Below are 26,537 nucleotides of genomic sequence, written 5' to 3'. Positions count from 1 at the left end.
AAAAAGAAGAAGAATCAGAAAATATTCTCAAAGTATCTTTATGTGGGGCATAGTAAGTGCTTGCATCTACAGAAAGAAAAAAAAAATGGGGAATAAAAGAATTACCTGAGGGCAGGAAATTCAGACAAAAGGTCCCTACTCGTGGTGAAAGCAAGTAGTCAGTTGCCAGGGTTTCTTAGACTCCTCTGGTACTCATTTGGGTGATTATGAAATTCACAGCACACCAATCTCCACCACAGCCAGCAGGGATCGCTGCAGGGAATGGGTACACAGGGGACACAGAAGGGAGCAAGTTTAAGGGAAGGAAGAGGAAAGGAATGATATGATAAAAATATTTAGCTCTGATGCACTTTAAAGAAAATACAGTTGTATTTCACACTGGATTAACTAAAGGCAAATGCTGCTTAAATTCTAAGATAAATTAATCATTTATGATTTTCTTCATTCTCTCTACCACTGGTAGCACTACTACTCTATTAAATCAGTATTTTAAAATATTTATATTAAAAATAATAGTTAACAAAAATGAGATAGCTATATTGTACAAAAGTTATACAAAGACTGAACTGTACAATTCAACATTAAATGAAACCAATTAGCACAAGCACTCTAAAAGACAAGCAACCTATAAATACAAATTGTCAAAATTTTAACTGCCGTAAGGCCCAGTTAAAACTATAATCCTCATTTCATTTCATAGAGAATACTAAAAAGAGTAAAGTTACCTATGAAAAATAACCCACAAAACCAAGAGATCCAGCAATAAACTACATCTATATACTCAAAAGTAAATTGGAGAACTAAAGTATTAGAAAAAAGTTTTAATTTAAACTTTTTGGATATAAATCAACTTTTCATGTTTCTGAACAACTACTATGTACCACAGTACTGTGGCAGATGCTAAAGATACAATGGTGAATAACACAAGCATAGTTACTGCACTCAGAATTCAAAGCCTATCAGGGTTATTCTACCCTTAAAGAGATGACAGTCTATGGAACTAATAAACATGAAGCTTTTGTTTTAATAAATAGACAACAGTAGAGGAAAACAACACGATGCTATGATAGCAGTGGCAAAAAGGAGCCAGAGATTCCTCTCTTAACGGTATTTTTGGGTAGAAAAAGAGTACATTATACATATAGCTAAAATGAAGTCTTAAAGGATAGACTAATATAGAGATTCAAAATTTACACACAACATTCTCTTTGGCTGGAAGAAGTCTCGAAATAAGTCAGTGAATTATGAGACAGATCAATAGTAAGTCCAATGCCTGAAAAAAAAACCCAAACAATAAATTACCATATCCTGAGTCAAATTTGCTCAGCTCTTAATTTTGCTTTAATAACTTGGTCTTGATATGATAACTACTCATATTTCACTCGTGGAAATAGTCATAAAGCCTTTCACTTGTAACTTATGTTCAATGTGAGCTAATACCAACTTGTAAATACCAATATTTAATAAATATTAAATTACTCATCCTAAGTAACATAATATGCAGACTTTAAAACATATAGACTGATAAGATCAACTTACTAAGGAAACGTTTAGACTGGAAACTGCAGTATTAAGGCAAAGGGCAATATTGCAAAAAAGTGATATTGCAAAAAAATTATGCAAGTAAAAAGAAATAAATGGAGAAATTGTCCTTCCCCAACTTTAAAGAATCGCTGAGTCAAAAGACTATGTTTCCCAAGCTTCAAAGGACTGCAAAGTCAAAGTATTCCCAAGTAATAAAAGAATCTCCTAAGGGATATTGCAGGAGGATGATAAAACACCATAAAAGAGTAATAAGGGAAATGCCAAAAACTAAAAGAAAAGCAAACTGTTAGGTGGGAACAACAGCCTGAACAGGTAGTATAGAATAATCAAATTATAAGGGTGCTGGATCAGTGACTTAACCACTCAACACTACCTGTTAAACCTTGGGAAAGTCAAAAACCTCAATGTTTTAATAGAGACAGGAACAAATACCTTCTGATTCTAGGATTATAATATTACAACATCCAATGGACCAAGCATCCAATCTCCGTTTCACCTGACGTTTTCAAATCAATCTCCTAAAAGTAACTTTTCCAAGAACCAATATCTTGGTTATAGTTGTAAATTAATGTGAAAGAAATGGGCACCTTGCTCAATTTCAGATGCTTCTACATAGTGCACGTAATAGAAAAAAGGAAAAATCCACCCCCTAAAATTCAACTCACAATTCACTTTTCTGTAATTATCCATTGCTTAAGCCAAAGGATAACCACACACAAAAAACACTGACATTGTTGTTGCCCGACTATAAGAGATGCAGTCTAAATTAGCTTACAAATAAAAGGGATCTCCAGTAAGATACTTAATAGGCATCCAAATTAATGTATCCAGAGCCAACCTCCCGATCTTCTTCTATAAGCCTGCTCCTCCTGCATATCTTCTCCAGCTTAATTAGCAGCAACTCCATCTTGTCAGTTGCTTATGTCAAAGTCATCCATAACTGTTCTCTTTCTCAATGCACATCTTATCAGCAAATCCTGAGGCTCTGCCTTCAAAACACATCTAGAACCTATGTATCCCAACAACTCTACTGCATCCACGTAGCTCCAAGCCAATATTTTTCTCATCGGGATAGTTATCACTTTTCATTGGGCTCCTTCTGCCCTTGCCCTCCTATTATTTATTTCCCACTTGATCAATGGCTCAAAGCCTTCCAGTGGCTTCCAATCTCACTCAGGGTAAAAGCCAAAGTCACTACAAGGTCCCACAAGATCTGGCCCTTGTCTTCTCTTTGATCTCATCTTCCTCTACTCACCTCACTTCACCTATATCGGAGGCCTCGATATATTTGCCAAAAAATGACAAGTAAGCTTCCACTTCTGGATCTTTGCATTTGTTCCCACCCCCACTTTCAGGTCTCTTCTCAAATAACATCTTCTCAATTAAGCCTCCTCCATCACTAGATTTAAAATTGCAAACTCTGTCCCCGCCTCCTTGCACTTCCTACCCCCTTTCTGTGTTATTTTTTTCAACAGCACTTACCACAAATTGATATAATGTACTTCACTTATTCATTTAATTACTCTCAGCCTTCTCTGATTAAAATGTAAACTCCATCGAGGGCAGGGATTTTTGCCCAGCACTATGGACCAGTACCTGGTACAAAGTAGCACTCAGTAAATATTTGCTAAATAAACAACTAGTATATATAGCATTATTGGAGTAAATCAGCATTATTGGAGATTATTTTTAAAACAATACAATTTAAGTAACCAAACATTACTTCAAAAAATCCCCAAACTTATAAAAGTAAATTTATTTATAATCCTAAAAGGTAATATTTAACTCACTCTTCTCCCAGTTGCCTCATCCAAGTAAACCAAATCTCACAAATTTGATATGGCAGTACAGTTCTAGAAATAGGTTACATTTAGTGATCCTATTCATGCTTCTTATGCCAGAATAGGAATCACTGAAATTTTCCAAGAGCTGAGACCATGTATCTCTAATGCCCAGTTCTCAATAACCTGGTACATATAAACTCTCAAAAATTATTTATTGAACTTTAAAAGTGAAAAATGTAAATAATTAGCCTGTCAATAATTATATGAAATTATAATTTTAGAAAATAATTTCTTTTTTTTAAAGCTTTTTATTTTAAAAATATTTATTTTATTTATTTATTTTTGGCTGCAGTGGGTCTTCGTTGCTGCGCACGGGCTTTCTCTAGTTGCGGCGAGTGGGGGCTACTCTTCATTGCGGTACGCAGGCTTCTCATTGTGGTAGCTTCTCTTGTCGAGGAGCACGGGCTCTAGGCGCATGGGCTTCAGTACTTGCAGCACGTGGGCTCAGTAGCTGTGGCTCACCGGCTCTAGGGCACCATCTCAGTAGTTGTGGAGCACGGGGTTAGTTGCCAGACCGGGATCGGACCCGTGTGCCCTGCATTGGCAGGCGGATTCTTAACCACTGCGCCACCAGGGAAGTCCTGAGAAAGTAATTTCCAACAGTCTAAATAATCTATGTTGTATTTCTTTTTAAGAACGTCTGATACAAGAAGAATTATAGACCCAGTGGTATTCATCTCCAATTACATACACCTTAACTTCTCTTCAGCAATGCACTTCCATGGCCTTTTCTGATACTTTGCCCTAAACTAGGCTTACTCTAAAATCTTTTTTTTTTTGCATTACCTGGGCCTCTCACTGTTGTGGCCTCTCCCGTTGCGGAGCACAGTCTCCGGACGCGCAGGCTCAGCGGCCGTGGCTCACGGGCCTAGCCGCTTCGCGGCACGTGAGATCTTCCCTGACGGGAGCACGGGAGCACGAACCCGCGTCCTAAAATCTTAAACTTTAACATATATGACACTTTCAGACAAAACATCTAATCCTTCCAGTTTTCTCATTTGTTCTTCTCAACTGCTCTTCTAGTAGATAAAATTTCCAATCTTTTGAGGGTTTTTTCCTTTTCTCCCCAGGCTATCATCGGCTGCCCCACCCCCCTTCTGTCCTTATACAGCCTAAGCCATCCCAACCAATACACTGTGAAGCACTGGAAACTCACTTCACTTTGCCATTCAGTCACAAGATCATGCAAGCCCTCAACCCTTCCTAATCTCCTTAACAAATATTCCAAATATTTAACAATCTTCTCAGGCCACCCTCCCTTTCTACTTGTTCCTTCCCCTTTATTTAGGGAGCATGTCTTGTTGAGACTGTCAAGTAGTTTCTCTTACCTAGATCCTTGGAGCTGACCTGTATCCAAGCCCTTCCCAAGTCTGTTTCTCTAACTTTCCCATAACCTCTGTGGTACACTGATATCCTTCTACATTACTTTTCTACTTAAGTTAATCAGAACCCCTCTAGAGACTCTATGTTTCCACCCCAGACAACAGCTCCTGAACCCTGGACTCCAAACCAAACTGATAACCATGCACCTTTAGTGATCAGGTCCCTCTTTTGTCAGGAACTCTTTATTAGCAGTCACCTCCTGGGATGAAGTTCAATTTCAATTTCCTTGACATAGCAAATGAGGCCCTCTGAAATCTAATTAAGTTCAGTGCCTATTAAAGACACCAAATGGAGCAGCAAAGCCTGACTCAAAATAGTTCTCCCCATGACCATATTTTTGCTCTATAACCCTTTGCCATTGTTAATTGATCCATGGATAAACAGAACTGGGCCAAACAGATTTTCTCTCCCAGGAATCTGAAACTTGACAGGAGATCAGATTGGGAGTTATGAGAGATGGGACAGCACCCTAAAGCAGTGGTTCTCAACCAGGAGCAATTTTGCCTTCCAGGGGACATTTGGCAACATCTGGAGACATTTTTTCATTGTCAGGACTGTGGGAGTGCTATTGGCATCTAGCGGGTAGAGACCAGAGATGCTGCTAAACATCCTACAATGCAGAGAGCAGCCCTTTACAACAAAGAATTGTCTTGTCCAAATGTCAATAGTGCTAAGGTTCAAGCACGTTTCCAGTTAGGCCCTAGGAGTTGTCTAGTTTCAGATTCTGTCACCCACCCCAAGAGCTTTCTGTTACATTTCCTTTTTCAGCCTAAGTTAAACAGAACAGGTTTCTGTTGTCTGCAGACAATATAATCTCAACTGGCATAGTACCCTAGTTTAATAATCTGACATACATGTGTATACTTTAAACCAGTTTCTCAACCTCAAAACTATTGACACATAGGCCAAATAATTCTTTCTGTGGGGGACTGGGCTGTGTACTGTAGGATGTTTAGCAGCGTCCCTGGCCTCTACCCACTAGTCACCGCCCCACCCCTACCCCTGCCAAGTTGTGAGAATCAGAAACGTCTCCAGACATTGCCAAATGTCCCCTGAGAGATAAAAACACCCATATTTGATAACTACTACTTAAAACTATACAAAGACTGTACCCAGGTGTGGTGTATGTCTGTCCTGCCAAACCCCCAGTAAACCTTGTGCCCAGCATAATATGCCTTGAGCCAAAGGAATAGTGGGGAGCATTTGTATCTAAATCTTCCCCACCCCTTTTCAGGTCCTGGCTTAAATGTACCCCATCTTCGAGCTTCTATTCCCCCCCTCTGCCTTTGCTGGAGCACGCATGTACACATACCACAGTAACAGGTAATGAGGCCTTGAGCTGAAAGGTAGCTCCTGCTCTTATTTCTTTTCTTACACTTGTTCTGACTTTTCTTTAGAAGTTTCCATTTCCTTCTGAAAAAAATACTCTCCTAGAGAAGCCTCCAAAACATATTTTATGCTGATGATGGTATGAAAGATCAGGGTAAATTCTCCTTCAAAGGCTTTTCCTGTTACACTTCTCTTAAAATGCAACTACTCCAACCCCCATATCCAACACACACACACACACACACACACACACACACACACACACACACACACAAACTCTCCCTCTTCAGTACTGTTTTCATTAACAATGAAAGAGATGCTTGGAATACAAACTAAACAATTAGGCAGGGAACAAGTATATAGATTTACACTTCTCAAATAGTTCAGCGTTTGCTTAAAGCATTTGGTAATCTCTTAAGAATAATTCCTCTTTCATACTTTTCCAATACACCAGTTTCTTAAGCCCCTGTGTCTAAGTAAACCTGGTTTTAACCTTCCAATTTCACCATACTTCAATCTCAAGGCTCAGAGTTAGCACTCTCTTTCTCCTGTTGCTTCCTAGATAGTCTTCCTTACTGGAAGACCCCTTATATAAAGGGTCATTTTCCTAGTCCTTCCTTTCCAGGACACCGGCACCACATTTATTCAATGATTCAATTGCCCATTATTCCCTAAAACCACAGGAAAATAGGTCATGCCCAATATCTGCAATAATATTGGTGGCTTATAGTCTTGCCTTAGTTAAAAAAAAACAGCAATGTGAGGGAAAGTCAGTTCATTGTTGTCATTCATGCATTCATTCAAAAAATAGTCGTTGAGTGCCTACATTATTCTAGACTCCAAAAAACAAACAACAAAAATCCCTATCCTCATGGAATTTACATACAGTGGAGAAGACAAACGAACTGCAAATAAATAAGTATATATTATGACTGATGAGAATGAGCGCTACAGAGAAGAGTATGGTCAGGTAAGGCCTCCGTTAAGAAGGTGCCATGAGTTCCATTCACTGGCCATAAGAAAGGTATTGGAAGGTAATATGTTCTAAGTATTTCCTATCAAACTGTGTTCCAGATGATTAGATCAGAATAGTGACATCTTCATTACTGAATAACCTGTAAAATTAAGCTTGACCCAGGTAATTTCAAAAGTTCATTCCTATTTGAGTAACTATAATTTATCACAACATCCACCTTGTTTATTCTACTGTCATCCTTTATGTTTATAAATAATTGTATTTTTCTTAGGAGATGACAAATGACAGCAACAGCAGTAAGATTAATATTTTAACCAAGAATATGAATTTGATGCTCTTCAGTTCATCTGACTTAAGGAAGTTTTGAAATGTGAAATAACTGAAAACTCAAGTGCTTCAAAAACTCATGTCAAAAAAATCATTGTTATTTACAACACAGCTATTGAAAATCATACAGATTAAAAAGTAATCCTCGAGAGTAGCACTGACATATACACACTACCAGATGTAAAAGAGATAGCTAGTGGGAAGCAGCCGCATAGACAGGAAGATCAGCTCGGTGCTTTGTAACCACCTAGAGGGGTGGGATAGGGAGGGTGGGAGGGAGATGCAAGAGGGAGGGGATATGGGGATATACGTATACGTATAGCTAATTCACTTTGTTATACAGCAGAAACCAACACACCATTGTAAAGCAATTATATTCCAATAAAGATGTTTAAAAAATAAAACAAACAAACAAAAAAGTAATCCTCAAGGCTCAATTCTGAATGTGTCTATTTTGTGAAGTTAGCCATTACCTTTACAACTCATTTTTAAGAGTCCTTCCAAACTGGAGTTCTACAAGAGAATTAAACTCTAATGCCCTAAGGCACTCAATGACTGAACAAACTTTTCTCCTGTGCATCTAGAATGGAACTAGCTAAGTACTATCATCCTAGGGAGAGTGAGAAAATAGAAATTCAAATCATTTTCTATAGGTCTGAATTTTCTTGTAGGAACTGAGTATGAGAAAGGCTGGAGGACATCTGATAAGTCAGATCTTACTTAAATCATAAAAAATAATAATAAAGATAAAATCTTCCAAAGTGAGATAATTCATTATTGGACTATACAGACAATTTTAAAAGAAACTTTCCAATTAGTGATAATGTTAAGAAATGTAGATTCATAAATGCTGCTATAATTTGTTACTTTAAAAAAATATCTTATTCAATGTTATAAGTGAGAAAAATATTTGCTGAATCACAGAAATAATTATTTTGTTCCCTAATATATAACCTGTGGTATACAACGATTTGGAAAATCAAGAATTGTCTGTATTACGAAAGTATATTATCACACCCAAGTGTTTTCCTAAAATCAGTTAAAATTAATCATTAACTTACAGACAAATAACAGAGAAAAGGGTCATAACTAGGCAGTTTGAATTCGCTGTTAACAACTTGCAAACAAGATCCTACATTTAGCCTGTGTCTTGAGACAAATATGGAGAAGTCAGGGGCAGAAACAAACTGCCAGCTTTACTGAGTCATGATTCCGACTAAAACCGCGTTACGAAATGGAAAGAATGACAAGTCTTGGGTTTATTACCACAGATGTTGGCTCCCTAAATGTATGGGTCTTAGATTAAAATAAAGCAAAAAAAAAAAAAACCCAAAAAAACCGCTTTGTACGAATGATGTGGGGCTAAAAGGACTCCAGAAAGAACTCGCCAAAGCTGGTAACTCTGATTATTTACCTAAAACAAATCCTAACTGTGCAAACAGGCACACCCTCTAATGCATTAGACTGGGAACGGCGAGGTAAGGTGAATTCAGAACAATAACAAGGTTAACATTTCAGTGAGAAAACAATTCTCAGCCCTAACAGTCCACACTGCGCCAGACGCCCTCGGTTAACGGAACCACTCAGCTCCGAATGGAGGCGAGCAGACACCGGGCACCTGGGTGACAAACCATCTGCAGCCTCCGCGCAGGACCGCCCGAGAGGGGTCCTCCAAACGCCCCCAGACGCCGTGTCGGCAACGATCCCAGTCCGCAGCCTCCCCCGGCAGCCCAACACGCTCCTCCGCGAGCCAGCCGGGAGAGAGAACCCGTCCAGAGGCGAACCCATCCAGGGACGAACCCGTCCGGGGGCGAACCCGTCAGGGGACTGACTCGTGAGGCCAGTCTTGTGCGCCGCAGGCGACGGGAGATCCGGGGCAGCGACCTCTGCCCGGACCGGAGCGGGGAGCCCGAAGGTCGCCTCCCGCTCGGCTGCCAGTCCCCGCCGCCCCCGAAGCCGCAGGTTGCCTCTGATAACCGACTAGGGCGGAAGCGGACTAGCGCCCACGCCCGAGGCTCTGACTGACCTGGAGAGGTGCTTCAGGATCTGTTTCTTGATGAGCCCAGCCATGATGCCGAACCGGGGGGCGCCGCGCTCTCTCTCCGTTCCTCACTGCCTCCTCTCTTCGTGGCCGTCTCCTCTTTGTCTGGGTTAACCCGGCCGGAGGAGAGGCGCGTGAGCACTCACGCCCGGGACAGACCTGAGCCCCCTGCCGAGGCCACATCCGCCACCGCTGCCGCCAAGGACCGGGAGCATTCCTCTCAGGTAGCCGCGGCCGCCGCCGGCGCCATCTTGGCTGCAGCATCACCTAAGAGATCTGGGGGAGGGCCGGAGCGGGGCGGGCTCGAAGCGGGGCGGGCTCGGGGTGGGGCGGGGCAACGCAGGCTCCGGACAGGCTCTTGCTGCCCCGCCTCCCTCGCTGGGACTAGCGCGCTAGTGTCCCTGACACTGTTGGATGCTCAGACTCCCAACCCCAGAAGCTTCTTGGGTTTTAGACCTCTGTCCCCGTCTCCGTCACTGCGTTCTTCATACACATCTTCTCTTTTTCATTTCCCTGTCAGAATTTGCTCCACAAACGGCTCTAATTGCTTTGCTTTCTTTACCTACTCAGCTTTCTTCATATTCTTGCCTCAGTGTCTTATCCTTTACTTAGATATTCTGCTTTTCCCCCGGCTAAATGCTGTAATTTGATGTTTCCTCTAGAAATTCTAAGAGAAGTAAAAGTTGATAATGTGTTTTAATAGAACCCAGGACCTGGGAATTAGAAGGCCTAAATTTAAGTCCTGGCTCTAGTATTTTCTAGCTGTGTTAAGCTGGAGAAAATAATTTACGTACTTTTAGCTTCAGTTTAATCTTCTATACAATAGATTAATAATATCAGCCTTACCCAACTCACTAGGTTGTTGTATCTAAAGAAATAAGGATTTAAAATTTCATTTAAAAATTTCTATGTGGGCTTCCCTGGTGGCACAGTGGTTGAGAGTCCGCCTGCCGATGCAGGGGACACGGGTTCGTGCCCCAGTCCTGGAAGATCCCACATGCCGCGGAGCGGCTGGGCCCGTGAGCCATGGCCGCTGAGCCTGCGCGTCCGGAGCCTGTGCTCCGCAACGGGAGAGGCCACAACAGTGAGAGGCCTGCGTACCACACACACACAAAAAAAATTCTATGTAAAGGAAGGAAATTGTTGAAATAGCAGGGAGAACTATTACAGCTCTGCACCTTCACCCCACCCAGCCCCAAACCAACACTTTACAGAGGTGAAAATGACCACTCTGTTTACAGAGGTGACATCTAAAAGTGGGGGAGGGGAGAATAACACTACCTCTGAGGGATGTGTCAGAAAATGCTGTGGGTGTCTATGGGGATGGCCAGGGGATAGTTTACACATATAGTCCAACACCTGACCCTTTTCAAGCAAGGGAAAGGAGATATATGTGGATTGACTGTTTACTCACTTAACATTTATAATGTACTATAAATGAGGCACTATTCAAGTAACTAGGTAGCCTAAACAAACAAAACCTGTTCCTGCCATCAAAGAGTTAACAGCCTCAGAGGGAAGCTAAATTCCTAGTGCTAGGACCTTGAGCTCTATCATTACACTCTTGTTCAAAGCCTTGCTCCACCATTTTGTAGCTGTGTAAACTTGGGCAGGTTATTTCACTCTCAGCCTCAGTTACCTCATCTATTGGAGATAATAGTACCTAAAACAATTTTGTGAGGATTAAATGAGATTATGCATATATAGTGTTGAACAAAGTGCCTAGCATATGTAAAGCTCTTAATAATGCTATTATTATCCTTAGCATAATTGAAAATAGAAGCAAAGTGCTATGAAAACATAAGAGATGGAGTGATTCTATCTTGTTTAGCCAGAGATGGATTTACAGTGGAGATATATTATTTCAAAGGTGAGAATGTCAGTTTAAAGTTAAACGGACTGGCCCTGAAGTCAGACTTGGATTGGAAACTTTGCTCTGTGGATTTTTAGCTATGTGGTTGTTGTGAGGATTAAGCTAATGAAGTTTAAGTACTTAGAGAATGCCAGACACAACTGTGGTTTAAATTTACATTTTTGTTAATTGGTATTTAATTCTCAAAGTATGATTTTCAAAAAGTTAAAAATGTGACTGTCATACAAATATATAATGAATGTGCATCAAAGATTTGTTAACTCATATTGGCAAGAACCAACAAGATAGGGTATAAAGTTAGTTCACTCATTAATGTGACTTAAATCTGTTGCACATGTTCATTATGTATTTATATCAGAGTGATATTTTTAACTTTTAAAATTACACATTCTCAAAATATACATGTATTTGAAAAGTAATAGTTACATTCTTGAGATTCTTTGTACTAAAACCTGGGAGGGGAGAGTGCATGGTGTGAAGGTCAATAGAGTCAGGGCTTTTACTGAACAGTCTGTGCTGAAACTGGCTTATACTGGCTCATGAGAACCAGTTGTGCACATCTCTTCCCAGCTCTGTGTTCTGGTGTTTGGTGAGTTCAGGAAAGCTTGAAAACAGCCATTGTGACAGTATTTTCACCACAGAAAATGGTAAACACTACAAATCAGGACTTTTTCCTTGGAGATCCGGTTGTTAAATATTTACCAACACAGTGTAGGATGGGTTGAAGGGGGATGAGATTGCAAATGTATGGACATTATTTCATAGGCAGTGTCAAGTCTTGGGAGACTTCTATGGTGACTGAATTTGGGGAAGATGATCAGATTTCTGATTTAGAAAAATAGTCTGATAACCGTACTGGCAGTACAGAGGACAGATCATGAGAAGAGAATGGAGACAGGAGCCTTGAGAAGGCGGCAGCATTACTATTTTTGGTGAGAGATAAGGCAGTATCAGTAAAGGTAAATAAACAAAAAAGGGTCAAGGACAAATTCCAGAGATTAATACAAGGATTGGAGTTGAAGTTTACTGAGGTTTTTAGTTTGGGGCACCGGGTAGATATTGGGGCACACCACTAATTGAGACAAGTAATATAGGTGAAACAAGCAGTTTTGGAGATAAAATTGTTTTGGATTTGTTACCTTTAAGGTTATCTCAGGACCCCTGGATAGAAACATTCAGGTTGCAGTTGGGGGTAGAAATTCTTCTTTAGGATTTATTGGTATTCAATGATAGCTGAAGCCAAGAACAAAAATGATCTTGATCCAGGATCAGGTAAATATGAAGGAAAGCAAAAAGGGAAGCTTTCTGAAAGAGCCTATTTTAAAAGATGAGAGGTGAATAGAAATGATGGTTACTCTGTGATGTAAGACTGATAAAATATTTTTTACATGGGGGATCCTATCAATTTAATATTGTTAGAGAAAATAGAATGACTAAAATTGGACATAACTAACTTTGGACTTTCAATGACTTTTTGATACAAAGGAATATAGACACCAATAGAGTGCCTAACTTAAAGGAGTTTGCCATGGCAAAGGTAACAGAACGATCACATGATAAAAGGATGATGATGATGATAATTACTAACAGGTACTTGACTTTTATCATTTACTCTTCATAAAATAATTCTGCAAGGGGGGGTTATTATAGTATTCCATTTTACAGATGAGGAAGCTAAGATGTAGAGAGGTTAACTAACCTGTCCAAAAGGTTTGGTGTAGAGAGGTTAACTAACCTGTCCATTTTACAGATGAGGAAGCTAAGGTGTAGAGAGGTTAACTAACCTGTCCAAAACATGTAGTTAGCCAGGATTTGACCCAGGAGTTTGAATGCAGAGACTGCACTCTTAACTACTATCTTTGATTTCAATAATAGGACCTACTTCATAAATTGTAAAGATTAAATTAGTAAATATACATAAAGCTCTTAGAACAATTTAACCACACGCATTAAGCCCTGTGTAAGTATTAACCCTTATCTTTATCGCCCAAGGTTACACAGCCATTTTGTGGCAGAGTCCGGATTCCAACCTAAAATTCGTTCTCTTAACCATTACGATATAGACAAGTGAGCCCAAGACATTAAGGGAACACATAGGAGGAACACCTAATTTCAGGAAGGGGAAAGGAGGAGTGTGTCAGAAGTCTAGAAGCTTTTTGAGATAAATAAGACACAAAACTCCGTGCAGAAGAACAAGCAGACAGGGAAGACTGTGAGTTAAAAAAGCGAGGCGGTTGACGTGTTGACGTGTTCCGTGTTTGTAACAGGGTGGTTGGATCCAACAGTCAGAATGGCAGTAGCGGGCAATAAAGCTGAAGAGTCTTCATGTCCAATTCCGTGCTGCGTATGACTTTGCAATTTATTCTTCAAAAGACGTTACTGTCTGAACAATACTATTCGAACACACACACACCCACAACCTTCCCCCCCAACCCCCCACAAAAATGGTTCGTTATAGGGGTTAGAAGAAACTCCCAAGAGCGACTCAATCTGCAAAAGTAAAGAACAATCACACATTGGGCGAAAAAAAACAGCGTTTTCTCTCTTATTGGATCTCGCCAAAACGTAAACGGGTTGAGATAGGAAGCACGTTACGACTCTTGCTGGCAGGCTGGGCTGCAGTGCAATCTCTGCCTTCCGGCGTCCTCAGTTGCTAAGGGAGAGCGGAAGCGCCCTTACGCTCCGTGGGTGCCACCATAGAGTGCCGGAAAAAGCGTGAGCAGAAGGGTCGAGAAAAGAAAGCAACTGCGGTTAGTACTAAAATGACGACCTTAGTGCTGGATAACGGAGCCTACAACGCCAAAATCGGTTACAGCCATGAAAATGTCTCGTAAGTGTTCGCTTCCTCCGAGGAACAAAGCATATATGCCTAGTAGTTACGTATATTACGCTTCATCTTGGGACGTCTGTAAACTGCAAACGCCCCCGCGCGGCCCTCAGGCAGAGGGATGCTCTGGTTGGAGTTGGGTAGTTTGAATGCTTTGAAGTGGGACATGGTTACTAACTTTGGGCTACGTGGCCCCGGAAGTGGGACGTGTTTCGTTTCGTAACAGGAAATAGTTCAGGAAAATAGGCTTCTAAGGAAGCGGTTCCTGAAAGAGGGATCCGTACACAAAGTTCATGAATCCTCAGGAATCGTGGGCAACGTTTTTGTGTATATGCATTTTTGGGGGGACGCGATCATGCCTTTCATCAGATCCTTAAAGGGTTCCATGGCCCCCCAAAGTGTAAAAACCACTGTTTCAGTGGCTGTAGACTTTGAAGGCTTTGTACTTTAGCCGTTCTAAGTGCTCATTGGCTGACCTGGTTGATCAGACGCAAACAAATACTACACTGGCTTTCATAAACTATGTTTGAGTAGAGACTAAGCAAATTAAAAGACACACTTTTGCTCTAGAGTATTCACAGGGGACTTTTTCCCTTCCTCCCTCCTTTCCTTTTTCTTTTTTTAGAGGACAAACTGCGTAGGAATGTATATTGTTACAGTCTTATTTTGGCAATGTGTATCATTGTTCTCATCCTTTGACAGCAGTTCTGTTATCAGTTACTTAAGGAATAATTTAGAAGTCTTGATAAGAGTGCGGAATACTCTGTATCATGTATAGACATTGTGTATGGTGACACAAAGGTGTAGGGAGAAGCAAGCTAAATATTCAAGAACAGTAAATTGACTAAAATTGTAATACAGCCAAGATTGACTACAAGGCAGGTTTTAAAATTATGTCCTTGGGCTTCACTGATGGCGCAGTGGTTAAGAATTCGCCTGCCAATGCAGGGGACATGGGTTTGAGACCTGGTCTGGGAAGGTCCCACATGCTGCGGAGCAACTCAGCCGGTGAGCCACAACTACTGAGCCCGTGTGCCACAACTACTGAAGCCCGCACACCTAGAGCCTATGCTCCACAACGAAGAGAGTAGCCCCCAATCGCCACAACTAGAGAAAGCCTGTGTGCAACAATGAAGACTTAATGCAACCAAAAATAAATAAAATAAATAAATTTTAAAATATATTGTTTTTATGTCCTTGAAGAATATTTAAACATAGAGAAAATGACAGCATAGTAAGTGAAATAATCAGGTATAAAACATTTTTACAGTATTATCCCAATTAATGCAAGGATTTTAATCGCCTTTAGCACAAAATAATCCTTATACCAAAGTGGAATATTTTGGCGTGACAAATTATGTTCCCCTTCACTTTCTCTCTCTCTATCCCTTTCTCTGTGTGTGTATATATATGCACACACACACGCATACACACACATACATGTGTACACATGTATGATGGATAATGGTTCTAGTTTGTCTTCCTAACCAGATTGTAAACTCATGGTGCGCAGCAACTATATTTAAAACTACCTCCTACATCTGTACCTTATAGCATCTTGCTGATTGAAAATCTTTGACTCCATGGAAACTTAATTTTATGGTCAGAATTTTGAACTTGGAATTTTTTTTTTTTCTTACCAGAGTGGTATTAAGAATTTTCCAGGAACTTTACCTCAGCCCCTCTTCACCTCTGTGCAGTGGCAGAACCAATACCCACCCGTAAGGGTGTCCTGAAGATTATTTGAGAAAGATAATGGGTCCAGTACAGAACTGGTATATACTAGAACCTTAAAAAAAAAAAGGCATGTAAAAATTTTTTGAAGACAGAATGAGAAACACTGGTTTTGGATATTTTTTGACACTAAGGGTGGTGGTTAGGTAAATGTATTTTTAGGAACTAAGTATTTAGGGAATAATTACATTATTTGTTTCTTTGTTTATAGAGTTATTCCTAACTGTCAGTTCAGGTCAAAAACGGCACGTCTTAAAACTTTTACTGCCAACCAGATAGATGAAATAAAGGATCCTTCTGGACTCTTTTATATTCTTCCTTTTCAAAAGGTAATTCAACTGTATGTCATTTCTAGCATTAAAGACCTAAACTGAAGGATAATTTGGAATGTATATTTAAGATTTTGTATGTATGAAAATATTTTTGAATCTCTGAGAAAAAGTTATTTTAATTAAGATCTTATTAAAACCAAAAGTTGAATTTAAATTGTCATGTTAAAAAATGACCATGATTAATTATACTTCAATGAAAAAAAATCAACTATACTTCAATAAATAAAAATAAATGACCATGATTTAGTTACTGATTGTGGGTACTGAATTTTACTTGTTTATGTTAAAGCTAAATGAAACGAACACATTAAAGAAAAAGAGTATAGAGAGGCATCTCTACATATTGGTGTGTCTTTTGAACCCTTGATATTTTGGTTATTGTTAATTTGTAATATTTTGAATTTCTAAAAGGAGAAAAACATACCAATATAATAGGTTTGAAATTCAAACATCATTAGACTGGTGAATGTGACCATAAAGAGATAAGAATCAGTGATTTAGAATATATTAATCTGATTTTTAAAAAATTGTTCAAATATTTTTGATAATTAAATTCATAAAACAAATTTTTTAGGGCTACTTGGTGAATTGGGATGTTCAAAGACAAGTCTGGGATTACCTTTTTGGAAAAGAAATGTATCAGGTAACAAATTGGAGTATGTATTCAAATTTCTATTTCCATGTCTTATTCAAATGAAAAATTTAAATCTGTGCTTATATCTTAAGATTTATAAATTTTTGAATATGTTTCTTATATATATTTAAGTCATTTAATCTACTGTGCTTAACTTTGATTTTCAAATAAGTGCAAGTGAATGGAATTTCCATTGTGAAGTGGAATTTGAAGTTGAGAAGAGATAGTCTGTATGAAACTTAAGATTAAAATTTTTACTTCAGATTTCTGCTATTCTTAGACCAATTCACTGTCTAATTTTTTTCACAATAAAATATTTTTGCTGATATATCTGAATGTGTGAATGATACAATGTTAAAATTTTGTGCTTTTAATATCTTTACTGTGACTTTAGGTGTACTGAGAAAATGTTCAAATTTTAATGCTTCTTAAAAGTGTGTGGGAGAGAATTATGTAAACGTTAAATATTCTAAAGCTTCTCACCTTTTAACTTTTAAAAACAAAATAACAGTCCTGGTGCCTGTAGTTGTATCATTTATTACTTTTGCATAATTATCTTTAAACAATTTGACAGTACCATTTTATCAATGCTATCATTAAGAGAGTTAAAATTATATAATAGTTAAAGTGCATGTATTCTGTAACCAGACTTCCCAAGTTCAAATCCTAGGTATGTCACTAACTAGTTATATGGACCTTCGTAACTCATTCAACTCTACTGTGCCTCAGTTTGCTCACCTTTTAAAAGGGAATAATAGTAAGACGTGTCTCCTAGGGTTATTGTGAGGATTAAATAAATGTGTTTATATATATAAAACAAGTACTTATAATTATGACTACAAAGTTACAAAACTTTGGGAATTTTTTTCCTCACATAGGTTGATTTTTTAGACACTAATATTATTATCACAGAACCATATTTTAACTTCACTTCAATTCAAGAATCAATGAATGAAATCTTATTTGAAGAATACCAGTTTCAAGCAGTATTAAGAGTAAATGGTGAGTTAAAGTTTTTATTGAAATTGAGTTATGTGAATATGAATATGAATAAAGAAACACTTAAGGTCCAAGAATACTGGGTGACATTCTTTTTGATTTGAAGGAAATAAAACCTGGAATTTAAAAACTAGATGGACCCTTAGAGATTATCTAGTCAGACTTCTATCACTTTATCTTTTTACTGATATGATATTTCTCCCTAATGAAGTTACTAGCCACATTTCTAATCTCTGAAAGATTATTGTTTCTGAGTTGTCTTTTCTGTCACTGATGTGTCTGCTATTGTTATTATTATTGTTTGAAATAATGTCAATAGCTCAGGCTGCCAATATGAGGGAAAATAATCTGTAAATATTATCTAGAAGTAAGTTTATTAAAGGCTAGAATCACATTACATGACTGTACAAAGAAAGTATTCACATATTTAGCTTGTAGAATTTAAGTCTGTATAAGCAACAGTATACTGTAATGGTTAGGAGCATAATCTCTAAAACAGTGTTCTCAACCAAGGGTGATTTTGCTCCTGGGGACATTTGACAAAGTCTGGAGACATTTTTCGTTGTCACAACTGGGAGGGTGCTACTGGCATCTAATGTGTAGAGGACACAGATGCTGCTAAACATCTTACAATGCACAGTAAAACCCCCAACAACAAGGAGTTATCTGGCCCAAAATGTCAGGAGTTCCAAAGTTGAGAAACCCTGCTCTGGAGTCACACTGTCTATGTTTGAATCCTAGCTCTGTTACTTTCTAATCATGTGACCTTGGGCACATTATTTAACTTCCCTGTGCTTCACTTTCTTCATCTGTGAAATGGGATTGTTGTGAGGATTAAAACACACACACTCATGGAGTTTAGAATAGTGCCCAGCATGTAATAAATGCTCAGTAAAATCATCTGCTATTAAAATAATTATTATAAACTGTGAAGTGAATATTTACCTTTAAAAGTTGATCACAAATTTTTTATCATTTTCCACAAAAATATCACGTTTTAAAGTTTAAGCATTATAAAGAGCTTGTGACAGAATTAGGAATGTTATTTTAAATTAGCATTTTTCCTATAAATAAAGTTGTCTTTCTGCTTGTTTTTGTTTGCTACCTTTCTTTATTTATTGCTTTAAATTAATTATACTCTTATTCAGTGTGTTTATTTTTTCTTTACCTTTTTTTTTAAATAGCTGGGGCTCTCAGTGCACATAGGTATTTCCGAGATAATCCTTCTGAATTATGCTGTATCATTGTAGATAGTGGATATTCCTTTACACATATAGTTCCTTATTGTAGAAGTAAAAAGAAAAAAGAAGCAATTATTCGGTGAGTTGCATTCAATTTTCATCTTATTTCTTAGAATAAAACTGAATGAAATGTGTAATAAACTGAACCAAATTTGAATTCTCCATTTTTAGGATAAATGTGGGAGGAAAACTCCTAACCAATCATCTAAAAGAGATTATATCTTACAGGTAATACTTAACTTTAATTCTTTGGGAGGATGGGATGCTGGGGGTGAACTTTTTAATGTAATTTAAAATTATTCCTTACCTTTAGTTCTAAGTTCAGGTGGCAATTCTATATTATTGCTTAGAAGACTATATCACATATATAACTACTAATGATGTTCAAGTTGAAAAGCTTTCTAACATATGAAATGGTAGTATCCACCAAAAAGACATTTCCAAATTCTAGAGAGCTTAATACATTAATAATATTTTAAAATGACAAATGTATATGTATCTCGTAAAACAAATTTAAAAATACGTATAAGGAAATAAGGATCCAAAAAGAAAATAAATCTCTGCCTTCCCTTTCCATTTCTCTTGTCAGTTTTACTCCATACACAGCATAATATTTCAACTTTATTATCTTTTACTCTTTCTCTATAAGCCTTAATAATATATTGATACGTTTCTGGATTAGCCAATATTAGTTGACTGTCCACTATTAAAAGATGAAGAATTAGTACTTAATCATGTGCCAACTCTTCTCCTGCCTCCTAAATTTTATTAATGCTATTATTTTTAGTTTTATTGTGTTTAAAAACATAAGTAGAATTCTTAAATCTCAGTTTTTGCTACATTAACTTTGACCGGTATGATACTGTCAGTATCTCTTGGCTTCCCTCTGTGTTATATATGAAAATAAGTGCATCTACATTTCTTTCTTCCCTCCTTTTCTTTCTCTCGGATGTATCATTACTTTTTTAAACAGCTTTATTGAGATATAATTCTCATACCATACAGTTCACCCATTTAAAGTGTACATTTCAATGGTTTTTAGCATATGCATCCATCACCACAATCAATTTTAGAACATTTCATTACCCCCAAAAGAAGCCCAATCCCCTTAGAGCTGTCTTACCCATCTCTAGCGCATTTAAAAAAAAAACTTTTTATTTTGAAATACAGACACAGGAAGTTGCAAGAATAGTACACAGAGCCCTGTGTACCCTTAGTGACATTTTATATAACTAGTACAACATAAAAATGATAAAATTGACGTTGGTGCAATACTGTTAACCAGACTACAGATTATATTCAGTTTTCACTATTTTTTACATGCACTAGTCTGCCTCTAGTCCTGTGTGGTTTTTATCCCATGTATAGACTCATAAACACTGCCACAGTCAAGATACAGAACTGTTCCACCATTACAAAGGAACTTCTATGTGCTCCCACTTTATATTTGCTCCCCCACCTTGTCCCAGTACCTTGGCAATTGCTAATCTGCTTTCCATTTCTATAGTTCTATTATTTCAAGAATGTTAGAGAAACAGAATCACACAGTATGTAACCTTTAGAGATTGACTTTTTTCATTGCTATACTATTTCTTCTTAATTATTGAAATTTATAATATTTACATAATGCTCTTTACTATAGTTAAGTCTTCTTGCCTTGATTATAGATTAATTTTAAAAATAGAAAACTTATAAATAGTATTTACAATATTATGATTATGTGAATGTTACTCATTATGAAACCAAACAGAATTAGGCTCAGCTTCAAAAAGTTTAGTTGTTTAATTCCCTTTCCCAGAAACAGCAAATTAGAAAGGTAAGGGAAGGCTGATACAGATGAGGACATTAACCAAGACCTACGCAGTTTCAGTCCAAAGCCTATATACTTAGTCCTTCTGAATGAAACACTGAATGAAAAAAAATTCATATGTTCTTAAAAGCAAGGCTGTTGAAGTCTGACTTGGAGAGAAGAAGCTGGCAGGAACAACTAGAAATACTGATGAAAAAGAATGATAATGAAAAGAGACTTCTCTAGTAGATGATTAAAAAAATTAAAACTAATAATTAAATTAAGGTGACACTTGTATAAGAATTAACTGACAGGGACTTCCCAGTGGTGCAGTGGTTAAGACTCTGTGCTCCCAATGAAGGGGGTCTGGGTTCGATCTCTGGTCAGGGAATGAGGTCCCACATGCATGCCACAACTAAGAGTTCGCATGCCGCAACTTAGGATCCCACGTGCTGCAACTAAGACCCAGTGCAACCAAATTAAATAAATATTTTTTAAAAAAAAAAGAATTAACTGACAGATCAGTGACACTGAATTGTTAATCCTAAATCAAACATTATATGTAAAAAAAAAGTAATTACATATTAAACAAAGCATCAGAAACCAATGAGGAGGGGAGTAACTGTTCAAGAAAGGATACAGGTAAAGTTCCCTGTTTGGAGAAAAATTAAGATTTTACTTTGCCTCATACACTGAAGTTCAGATGGTTGTAAGACTTAAGTATAAAAATAAAACCACAAGAAATATTTAACTGAGTTGCTAAGCATAAAAACAGTGGAAGAGGGCTTCCCTGGTGGTGCAGTGGTTAAGAATTTGCCTGCCAAGGCAGGGGACACGGGTTCGAGCCATGGTCTGGGAAGATCCCACATGCCACAGAGCAACTAAGCCTGTGCACCACAACTACTGAGCCTGCGCTCTAGAGCCCGTAAGCCACAACTATTAAACCCTGCACTCCTAGAGCCCATGCTGTGCAACAAGAGAAACTACTGCAATGAGAAGCCCACGCACTGCAATGAAGAGTAGCCCCCGCTCGCCGCAACTAGAGAAAGCCCACGCTCAGCAACAAAGACCCAGTGCAGCTAAAAATAAATAAATAAATTTATTTTAAAAAAAAAGTGGAAGAAGTAACAAAGGGTGTATTTTCTTACAATTTCTTTTTAAAATAAACTTTTTATTGAAGTAAAACATATATAAAAAAAAGTTTAAGACTGTGAGTGTACAACTCAGTGAATTTTCAAAAAGTGAATGCACTCATGTAACCAGAACACAGTTCAAGCAGAATATTACCAGCACCCTTAGCCCCCCTTTTGTCTCTGTTTAGTCTGAAAACAACTGACTTAAGGACAGGATAGATTTTGCCAGCTTTTGTTTTTTAACTATGTAAAAATTTTAAACCTTATGTACATCAAAAGCCTTTGTAAGCAAAACTAAAGTAAACAATCCTGAGAAATAAACCTAAAAGAAATATGACACAGGGTTGTTTTCTTTAATATATTAAGAGCTCTTATCAATCCATAAGAAAAACACTACCCCAGTATAAAATGGTTAGATAATTTTCAGAATACAGATGGTCAGTGGCACAAATAGATAATCATTGGAGAATTACATGCTGTCAAAGGTTATAAAATGGATAATTCTCAGACATAAAAAGTGTTAAACATCTGTAGTAATCACAGATTCCATTGCGATATTTATTGAGCATTTATTTAGGAGCTTGGGATGCAAAACAGAAAAGCATTCCTCTTCCTCATGGCACATTCTAGTAGAGAAAATGCAAATTAAAATACTACTCTTACAATCCAAATTAATAGAATTTTTTCAAAAGGTGTTGCAGATTTGTGATATGGACACTCTTATTTGCTGCTGGTCAGAGTATAATTTGAAATAACTTTTCTGGTAGACAATTTTGCAATATACCAAGAGACTAAGTATTTCATATTATGTGTCCTAGAGTATGAATAAATAATGGGATAATCAGAGATATCGATTAAGATGCCTATATTTCGAATACAGGGACTATGCTAAACACTTTACATGTATGATTAGAATTATTTACTTCTTGCAGCTGTATTAAGTTGGTGAACTTATTACCCTTTTAGAGTTGAAGAGATTGAGTCCCAAAGAAATAAAGTAATTTGTCTACTAAGTTGTGATTAAGCCTGTCTCAGACTCCAAAGTCCATGTTTATAAACACACGAGTATTTTTCCTCCTGATCTAAACTTTCAATATTTGGAATATGGATAAATACATATTAATAGACCCCTCTGGTTGAAGTATGATAGGGCAATAAGAACCTGCTGTATAAAAAAGTAAATAAAATTAAATTTAAAAAGAAATATGATAAGGCATTAAATCGTATTTTTAACGAATATGTAATAGCATAAGAAAATGTTCATGAGATAATGTTTGGGCTAAAACATAAAAAGTAAAAATCTATGTGCAGAGAAAAATATTCAAAGGAAATAACCTCACATTTTTGTTTGTTTTTAAAAACATCTTTATTTTCTACATTAAGCCTGTGTTGTCTCTGATTCACTCATCAAATATTTACACATCTACTTTTTTTTGCTGTTTTTTTTTTTTTTGCGGTACACGGACCTCTCAGTGTTGTGGCCTCCCCCGTTGCGGAGCACAGGCTCCGGACACGCAGGCTCAGTGGCCATGGCTCACGGGCCCAGCTGCTCCGCGGCACGTGGGATCTTCCCAGACTGGGGCACGAACCCATGTCCCCTGTATCGGCAGGCTGGCTCCCAACCACTGCGCCACCAGGGAAGCCCTAAGCATCTACTTTTTGCCAATTAGTGTGTGGTGCTGACTAACAGTCCTTGTCTAATAGGAAAAGAAAGTGCACATAGTTAAGGCATTTTAGCAGGGTTCTATTCAGAATGGTTGGAAGAAAATGTTTCCCTTTAATTGGATAATCCTTGCCACTTAAAACCTCTCTTTTCAATTTCCTTCTGCAAACTGAACTGTTTGCTCTTAGAGGGATAATGGGGAGATTAAATAACATAATGGAATGGGTATTCCATAAAGTTAAAAATATTTTACACATTCAAAAATTTAATACTTTTAAAAACTCAGTTACCTGAAAATTTAATTCCAGAAAAACATTTTAAATAATTGTAAGTTATGTTTAAATTTTCTTTTTTTTTTATTAGTCATCAATTTTATACACATCGGTATATACATGTCAATCCCAATCACCAAATTCATCACACCCCCACCACCCCCATAGCTTTACCCCCTTGGTGTCCATATGTTTGTTCTCTACATCTGTGTCTCAACTTCTGCCCTGCAAGCCGGTTCATCTGTACCATTTGTCTAGGTTCCACATATATGCGTTAATATACGATATATGTTTTTCCTTTTCTGACTTACTTCATTCTGTATGACAGTCTCTAGATCCATCCACGTCTGTACAAATGACCCAATTTCGTTCCTTTTTATGGCTGAGTAATATTCCATTGTATATATGTACCACATCTCCTTTATCCATTCATCTGTCGATGGGCATCTAGGTTGCTTCCATGGCCTGGCTATTTTAAATAGTGCTGCAGTGAACATTGGGGTGTATGTGTCTTTTTGAATTATGGTTTTATCTGGGTATATGCCCAGTAGTGGGATTGCTGGGTGGTATGGTAGTTCTATTTTTAGCTTTTCAAGGAACCTCCATACTGTTCTCCATAGTGGCTGTATCAATTGACATTCCCACCAACAGTGCAAGAGGATACCCTTTTCTCCACACCCTCTCCAGCATTTATTGTTTGTAGATTTTCTGATGATGCCCATTCTGACTGGTGTGAGGTGATACCTCATTGCAGTTTTGCTTTGCATTTCTCTAATAATTAGTGGTGTTGAGCAGCTTTTCATGTGTTTCTTGGTCATCTGTATGTCTTCTTTGGAGAAATGTCTATTTAGGTCTTCTGCCCATTTTTGGACTGGGTTATTTGTTTTTTTAATATTGAGCTGCATGAGCTGTTTATATATTTTAGAGATTAATCCTTTGTGCATTGATTCATTTGCAAATATTTTCTCCCATTCTGAGGGTTGTCTTTTCATCTTGTTTATGGTTTCCATTGCTGTGCAAAAGCTTTGAAGTTTCATTAGGTCCCATTTGTTTATTTTTCTTTTTATTTCCATTACTCTAGGAGGTGGATCAAAAAAGATCTTGCTGTGATTTATGTCAAAGAGTGTCCTTCCTATGTTTTCCTCTGAGAGTTTGATACTGTCTGGCCTTACATTTAGGTCTCTAATCCATTTTGAGTTTATTATTGTGTATGGTGTTAGGGAGTGTTCTAATTTCATTCTTTTACATGCAGCTGTCCAGTTTTTCCAGCACCACTTATTGAAGAGACTGTCTTTTCTACATTGTATATCCTTGCCTCCTTTGTCATAGATTAGTTGACCATAGGTGCGTGGGTTTATCTCTGGGCTTTCTATCTTCTTCCATTGATCTGTGTTTCTGTTTTTGTGCCAGTAGCATATTGTCTTGATTACTGTAGCTTTGAGGTATAGTCTGAAGTCAGGGAGTCTGATTCCTCCAGCTCCGCTTTGTTCACTCAAGACTGCTTTGGCTATTCGGGGTCTTTTGTGTCTCCATACAAATTTTAAGATTTCTTGTTCTAGTTCTGTAAAAAATGCCATTGGTAATTTGATAGGAATTGCACTGAATCTGTAGATTGCTTTGGGTAGTAGAGTCATTTTCACAATATTGAATCTTCCAATCCAAGAACATGGTATATCTCTCCATCTGTTGGTATCATCTTTAATTTCTTTCATCAGTATCTTATAGTTTCCTGCATACAGGTCTTTTGTCTCCCTAGGTAGGTTTTTTCCTAGGTATTTTATTTTTTGTTGCAATGGTAAATGGGAGTGTTTCCTTAATTTCTCTTTCAGATTTTTTATCATTAGTGTATTGGAATGCAAGAGATTTCTGTGCATTAATTTTGTATCCTGCAACTTTACCAAATTCATTGATTAGCTCTAGTAGTTTCCTGGTGGCATCTTTAGGATTATCTATGTATGGTATCATGCCATCTGCAAACAGTGACAGTTTTACTTCTTTTCCAATTTGTATTCCTTTTCTTTCTTTTTCTTCTCTGATTGCCGTGATTAGGACTTCCAAAACTATGTTGAATAATAGTGGTGAGAGTGTACATCCTTGTCTTGTTCCTGATCTTAGAGGAAATGCTTTCAGTTTTTCACCATTGAGAATGATGTTTGCTGTGGGTTTGTCATATATGGCATTTATTATGTTGAGGTAGGGTCCCTCTATGCCCACTTTCTGGAGAGTTATTACCATAAATGGGTGTTGAATTTTGTCAAAAGCTTTTTCTGCATCTATTGAGGTGATCATATGGTTTTTCTTCTTCAATTTGTTAATATGGTGTATCACATTGATTGATTTGTGTATATTGAAGAATCCTTGCATCCCTGGATAAATCACACTTGATCATGCTGTATGATCCTTTTAACGTGTTGTTGGATTCTGTTTGCTAGTATTTTGTTGAGGATTTTTGCATCTATATTCATCAGTCATATTGGTCTGTAATTTTCTTTTTTTGTAGTATCTTTGTTTGGTTTTGGTATCAGGGCGATGGTGGCCTCATAGAATGAGTTTGGGAGTGTTCCTTCCTCTGCAATGTTTTGGAAGAGTTTGAGA

The 26,537-nt window shown here is 37.7% G+C and overlaps 2 protein-coding genes across 13 annotated transcripts in view; one reads left to right on the top strand and one right to left on the bottom strand.

The window, feature by feature from the left end:
* The window catches only part of UHRF1BP1L (UHRF1 binding protein 1 like), a 101,594-nt gene extending 91,869 nt beyond the window's left edge, over window positions 1-9,725 (bottom strand). For 4 of the 9 annotated variants that reach the window (XR_004351646.1, XR_004351645.1, XM_032644352.1 and 1 more), the window contains exon 1: window positions 9,431-9,723. Coding sequence is in view for 3 of the 9 variants with exons in the window: in XM_032644352.1 (XP_032500243.1) it covers window positions 9,431-9,474 (44 nt within the window). In the remaining 6 variants the exon portion in view is untranslated. Of the gene's footprint in view, window positions 1-105; window positions 253-9,430 lie in introns of all 9 variants that reach the window. The other 5 variants (XM_032644357.1, XM_032644354.1, XM_032644355.1 and 2 more) reach the window with 5 other exon arrangements.
* Window positions 9,726-13,977: 4,252 nt separating this feature from the next.
* Window positions 13,978-26,537, top strand: part of ACTR6 (actin related protein 6) — a 31,697-nt gene continuing 19,137 nt past the window's right edge. Inside the window, exons 1-6 of one of the 4 annotated variants that reach the window (XM_032644362.1) lie at window positions 13,978-14,148; window positions 16,091-16,208; window positions 16,786-16,854; window positions 17,724-17,847; window positions 19,029-19,164; window positions 19,257-19,313. In XM_032644362.1, coding sequence (XP_032500253.1) covers window positions 14,081-14,148; window positions 16,091-16,208; window positions 16,786-16,854; window positions 17,724-17,847; window positions 19,029-19,164; window positions 19,257-19,313 — 572 coding nt within the window. In that variant the 5' untranslated portion in view covers window positions 13,978-14,080. The remainder of the gene's footprint in view (window positions 14,149-16,090; window positions 16,209-16,785; window positions 16,855-17,723; window positions 17,848-19,028; window positions 19,165-19,256; window positions 19,314-26,537) is intronic. The other 3 variants (XM_032644359.1, XM_032644361.1, XM_032644358.1) reach the window with 3 other exon arrangements.

This window comes from Phocoena sinus, chromosome 10 (genome assembly GCF_008692025.1).
Source record: "Phocoena sinus isolate mPhoSin1 chromosome 10, mPhoSin1.pri, whole genome shotgun sequence".
Lineage (NCBI taxonomy): Eukaryota > Metazoa > Chordata > Mammalia > Artiodactyla > Phocoenidae > Phocoena > Phocoena sinus.
This window is presented reverse-complemented; position numbering and strand designations above follow the sequence as displayed.